This window comes from Nymphalis io, chromosome 18, assembly GCF_905147045.1.
Source record: "Nymphalis io chromosome 18, ilAglIoxx1.1, whole genome shotgun sequence".
NCBI lineage: Eukaryota > Metazoa > Arthropoda > Insecta > Lepidoptera > Nymphalidae > Nymphalis > Nymphalis io.
Genome location: NC_065905.1, coordinates 3,162,007 through 3,168,212, shown reverse-complemented (window position 1 = coordinate 3,168,212; position 6,206 = coordinate 3,162,007). Strand labels below are relative to the sequence as shown.

At 33.5% G+C, this 6,206-nt stretch overlaps 1 protein-coding gene across 1 annotated transcript; it reads right to left on the bottom strand.

Moving 5' to 3' along the window:
- Window positions 1–3,601: 3,601 nt before the first annotated feature.
- On the bottom strand, window positions 3,602–6,156 carry LOC126775580 (N-acetylglucosaminyl-phosphatidylinositol de-N-acetylase). Its single transcript, XM_050497620.1, has 4 exons — window positions 5,750–6,156; window positions 5,383–5,673; window positions 4,485–4,578; window positions 3,602–3,934 (listed from the first exon to the last, which is right to left on the bottom strand). The coding sequence occupies exons 1-4, from the start codon at window positions 6,063–6,065 to the stop codon at window positions 3,760–3,762; spliced, it is 876 nt and encodes a 291-aa protein (XP_050353577.1). The 5' UTR covers window positions 6,066–6,156; the 3' UTR covers window positions 3,602–3,759.
- Between the last annotated feature and the right edge of the window lie 50 nt (window positions 6,157–6,206).

Genomic DNA, 6,206 nt, shown 5'->3' with positions numbered 1-6,206 from the left:
AATGTTTTTTATTTATTTACTTGCAAAAAGTAGGAAATGAAAGTCATATATTTTGAAATGTACACAAGGTCTGTGCTACAGGTTTCCACAAAAAAATTAGTCGAATGAATAAAATAAGCCCTTCATTTGACGCCTTTGTGCGTATGTGTGCTATCATCGGCTTCATACGCCTAGATGTATCATAATGAGTGGAAAACCTCGTCTCCGCAATCTGGGATACTGTGTATTGTATTAATTTAGTGTTACATTTGTGTCATTAAGGAAATACTAGGGCGCCAACGAATCACAATTCAAAATTTTCAAGCGAGAAATAAAATCCTCATCGGTGATGTGTACGAACTCATTCGCTGATTATACAAATAATACTTGATGTTGTATATATTACTATATATTATTTCGAACAATTTAAATCAGTAGCAAATGAAATCTCGCTGAAGAAACACAAGTCATTTTTTACCTATCCGATCATAGTAAAGTGAACTTTAACTGCATTAAAACTTGATATATTATCTTTATTTATAATACAAGACCATTCCACTTAAGGTCTTATATTTATTTTATTTTTTCTTCGAAAGTTCCAATTAAAGTTGCGTCGACATTCAAAAAGCCATCTTTTCACGAACTTTATAATGAACACCACAGATTACTTATTATCTCGATCAATGATATTGAGTCAATTCAGTGTCAAAATTATTTAATTGTAATTCTTTATATGGAAATAGCTTCACTTATGTAGTTTCAATTAACATTCAGAAGTAAAATCATTGTTATCAGCACTTACTAATTTACTAAAAAGTTTATTTAGGACGTTTGAATCAAGCGCTTTAATATAAGTCATATAATACACAGGAACTATCAGTCCGAACGTGGGTATGAAGAACAATAGACTATATAAAAAGATTTTTGTTGTATCCGATTTTATATTATTTTCTTAACCTAATTTGAACATTGATTTAAAATGATGAGTTTCAAAAACGTTTTTATATACAATTTTACATACTATATACGCTGCGCTATAAATTGCTTGCGATAGGGACGAACATTTTTCGCCCTTACTTATAAACCGGCTATTTATTTAAACACTTTCTGACATTATTGATTTGACATTCGAAAGAAAAAGATATTGTTTAACTTATCGCCTGTAATATAACCTTATACAAGCAAAGCCGTTTAATTTTACCAACATTTCGTTTTTTATAATGCAATGCTAATCTGAGCCAGAGTACCTCTATCTGAGAAGAACAATAAAGACAATTAATTATTAATTTAAAAAAAATATATAAATCTATGCACTTATAATGTGGACATTTCTATTATAAATAAACAAAATAACAACAGAAATAATAAAATACAACAAAAACCGAACATCTAATACATCAATGGTAACAAAGACGGCGAGCAAAATTTCTGTACTATTTATAACAAAAATGCGTTTACTAAAATCTGTGGATCGCGCCTGCCACCATGATAACTATATAGTGAAGAGGTAGGAAGAATTATCTTTGTGTGTAAAAAGTTAACCTTAAAATGTATGAAATTTAGATAGCGCTGCTAAATTGGTGGAGTAAAACGTAAGTAGAGAAAGAAAGTTAGACATTCATCTTCGAAATAAGCTATTCTGTTAGTAAATTTTGTAAATCCTAATCAAAAAATGCATACATTCATACTTGAGACACTGCGCAGTGTCTCAAGTCGAAAGTCTTCAACCAGTGTGTGTTGCCAGTGATGACTTATGGATCAGAGACGTGGTCGCTCACAATGGGCCTCATAAGAAGGCTCAAGGTCGAATCAGAAATGATGAAATCCGCAGGCGAACCAAAGTAACCGACATACCCCGAAGAATTGCTAAATTGAAGTGGCAGTGGGCGGGGCACATTGCTCGCAGAACCGACGGCCGCTGTGGCAGAAAGGTTCTCGAGTGGCGACTACGAACCGGAAGACGCAGCGTGGGCAGGCCCCCTACAAGGTGGACCGACGACTTAAAACGAGTCGCGGAAAGCCGTTGGATGCGGGCAGCGCAAGACCGGCCAACGTGGAAATCCTTGGGGGAGGTCTTTGTCCAGCAGTGGACGTCTTTCGGCTGATATGATGATGATGATGATGATACATTCATAAGCATACATTTTTTATTCGTTAATATTCTCTAGCTTTAGGAGTGACATTCTGGCAATTTATGAAACTCTTATTTCATACATAGACATTTTTTTTCAGATGACGATCCATAAGATATACTTCCTCTCACCTCCGTTCACACTCTGTAATGATAACTTTGCGTTGTAAATTGACATTTTAAAATTGGAGGCAAATTGAATTCATTAAAAAAGGAAATAAATTATACCTACTGTATGATTTGATTTTCATTTGATTTTTCGTTTGATTTTCAAGTACGCAGGTAAGGGGAAGTATTCCCCTTTGTTCCGTACACACATTTTCCCCTCTTCCCTCCCTCTGTGGCAGATACAAAGCAAAATCGCCATGCTCGGGATCGACATTCGGAGCGACCTTCATCCAAGGGATTACATCGAGGCTGTTATAAAAACAGCTTCACGGAAACTTGGGAGTTCTGAATAAGGTGCGGCGTTTTTTCACGCCACAACAACTGTGCCTGTTGTACAAAAAACAGGTACGGTCTTGCGTTGAATAGTGCTCGCCTTTGGGATGGCTCCGCGAAGTACCTACTGGAGGCCTTGGTTCGGTTACAGCGACGTGCGATTCGCATTATTGGCGACGTAAAGGTCACAAACACCTTCGAGCAAGCAAAGCAAAAGCTTTACAATTGCGTCGAGAGATAGCAGCGCTAAGCGCTTTCTATCGACTGTATCACGGCGAGTGCTCTGAGGAATTATTCTCTCTAATTCCTGCCTAAAGGAAGGGGGCTTCCTTCATAAATCTACGCGTGCTGGCTCTCGATGTCACCGCCCAACTGTGACATCAATTCAACACACAATCAATTCGATACAAAGAAATTTGACAAGTCTTTTCTTTGTCGCAATTCCAAACAATGAAATTCTTTACCAGCTCACGTGTTCCCCTCCTCTTACAACCCGGGTTCCTTCAAACGAGGCGTGAAGTAGCTTCTTGCGCGCCAGCTAGGCGAAGGCGGCTAGTGCAGAACATTTTTCCCGATTGTACTGGCCGTCGTCGCGTTTGGACTCCACTACCACTTACCATCAGGTGGTACTCATTTGCCTTCCCGGCAAATATAAAAAATAAAAAAAAACACTCTGTAATGCTAACTCTGCGTTATAAATTGACATTTAAAAATTGGAGGCAAATTGAATTCATTAAAAAAGGTAATATTTTATACCTACTTTATGATTCATTCGTCTGATTTTCAAGTACAGAATCCTTAAAAAAAATAACGAAAAATACGCATTTATAACTCGCACTTTAGTAATAATCATATAATGTAAATATATTTACATGGAGAGGGGCAAAGTTAAAATGTTTATACTCTATGGCATAGAAAGTTTTTTGTAATACAATTTGTAATTAGAAAATTATAAGCAAACACTCTAAAATAACATAATTTTCGATATGTATTGAAAAGACTAGAATAACATAAAATTAAATATAAAAAATATACTATGACCTAATCAAATAAATTCATATCATTATGTCACAAGTCTTGATAAAGTTTCAATGACGCAATAGAAATTATCAATTCAACATCGACTAAAGCTCTAACAACTTATTATATAAAGGAATTATTTTATCTAGCATTTATCAAACACGCATTATACACAAAAAAAAAAAAAATTAATCGTCAACATCTAATTCGAGTTCTATATCGGCAAGATTAATCTTCCTAAGTGTGTTTATAATCATGTACCGAGAAAACATTACATATAAATATCTGAACCACACCATTTGGCTTTTGTGTTTTTTCATAGCTCGCGTTACGCGACGGCTTTCCGTCCACCGCAGGAAGTACCTGTATATTATGAAAAAAAATTATAGGCATAAATAACTTAGTAATGCAATAGTAAGTACAAAGACAATTTAATTACTCGGGCGAGGCAGGCTACAATCGCTGTTATTTCACATTTATTAAAGGTGAGATTTTCGTCAAGTGTGACGCCAAGAAATTAGTATTTGACTTTCGTTCATGGAACGATAGAGGAGACTTTTGTTTTAAAGAAAAATTCTTTACATATTTTTACAAGCAATTATCCTATAAGCTTCAAGTGTAATATGATATTGTGTATTGATGGTACTATGCCAAAAAACTTCCCACAATCAGTCCAGTTAATATTAAATAAGACATAAACCAAAGGACATAAATTTTTTTATACAAACATATAATATAACAATTTAGATTTTATTAAATATTAAGACATAGACAAAATTATATTGCTGCCCCAATACAAATCATATGAGCCTTAAAAATTACTGTTAACAAATATAAAGAACACACATTTCTTTTTATAATTAATTACAGTTTAATTTGATTTAAAGTAAAATACAAATATATTAATAATTACCTTTTGGATGACAGGACGAAACTAAGCGGCAAATCCAAGAAGCCCAAATACTTTCTTAATATATTTACAGAATCTAAGGTGTATACTGTGCACTCTGAAACAGAATAATCAAATCCAATAGAGCCTTGATTCTAAAATGAAATCATAATTTATTATTTCATAAGTGGCCAAGATAGAACACTAGTTATAGAATACTTTAATTTTGTATGAAATTTTATGTTTTTAAGTGTATGTGTATTATTGGTCAGGTTTCCTCGCAATGTTTTCTTTCAATGCTGAGCATGAGATTAATTATAAGCACATCAATCTCCATGGTGCTTGCCTCATTGTCATCTTCTAACCACTGGGCCATCATGGCTTATATATTTAAATACATATATATAATATAGGTCTGAACAGAAATCCCAGATGAAACCTTTAATATTATGATAATAATTGAAAATTGTTACAAATAAATAAGTAAATAAAATTGGTTTTTTTTTACCAAAAATAAAAATAATGCAAATAAAGCAATGAACATGCCTCAGAGATAGTTATGTTAGCTCAAAGCATGAAGACAATAGAAGTAAATGCTTAATCAGCGGAATGTAAGTCATTGTGTCATTCCATGCTTTAAGATCATTTGTCTTGGGAAACGATTTGTAAAAAAGGAAAGAACATTTGACTAGAGCATAAACCTCTGTTCGGTTGTGTCAATTAAAATTAAATATTTTAAAATTCAAATATTATGTCTTTTTTAAAAAAAGTCTGTCTTGCTCCCGTAAACTTGTCTAGATTGTTTATTATTTATGTTTATAATTTTTTTTTTATATTACTATTATGGACGTGAATATAATAATTAATTGAATATTCTATAACTACCACTAGTAGTAAAATATATATTATTTTTAATACTTACTTTGTGGCATAGTTTTTTCAACAAACATATATGCAACTGCATAAAATACTGCAGAGTGATTTGGATGAGAGGAGACACCTCCTCTATCAAATGTGACTAGAGTATCAATGTCTAAAGCTTCCACCTGGTGCTGTATAAGCTTTGCTATGACTGGGACCTCCCACTGAGCCTTAGGACTGTCTTGGAGCCTAGTGTCCGAGATAAGGCATATATTACAGTCTGGTACTCCAAGAACATGACAAGCTTCCCATAATTCTTTCTTCCTTTCAGTGCCCTTTCCTTCATAATTACCTGTAACCATATACAATTAGTTGCATTAACTTACTAATATATTTAAAAAAAATTGAAAAGGACAGGGTTTAATTACCATTGGATAAACAAAGTAAATACACTTCAGCACCTTGTTCGCACAATCTAAAAATTGTGGGACCAAAAAACATGCACTCATCGTCTGGGTGAGCAATTACTAACAATACTCTCTTGGCCCCGAGGGCTCCACGAGTCCGAGTTGGCAATTTCCTGGCGTAACGACGATACACAACACAACACACTAACAAGTAGCCGATCAGCCATAAACTAATGTACAATATAAAATTTCTTACATAAATTAAAGTTTCAGCTACAAAGTTCAAGTAAATATTATAGACGTATTCTAAATTTTGTGTGGACTCATTAAATAACATTTCTGACTAGAACATGAAGTATTTTTTATCAAATAATGTGGTAAATACTTTTTATTCATCTGTTTTATTCCTATAAATATTCTAAAATGAAGTTTTTATTAATTATGTTGTGACTTGTAGATAATTTGGTACACATATGAT

Excerpts from the sequence above, each read along its gene's own strand:
- LOC126775580 (XM_050497620.1), bottom strand. The coding sequence starts at position 6,065 with ATGTTATTTAATGAGTCCACACAAAATTTAGAATACGTCTATAATATT. Across the intron at positions 4,579-5,382 it reads TGAAAAAACTATGCCACAAA|AGTGCACAGTATACACCTTA; the intron begins GTAAGTATTAAA and ends ATTCTGTTTCAG. Across the intron at positions 3,935-4,484 it reads TTCGTCCTGTCATCCAAAAG|GTACTTCCTGCGGTGGACGG; the intron begins GTAATTATTAAT and ends CATAATATACAG.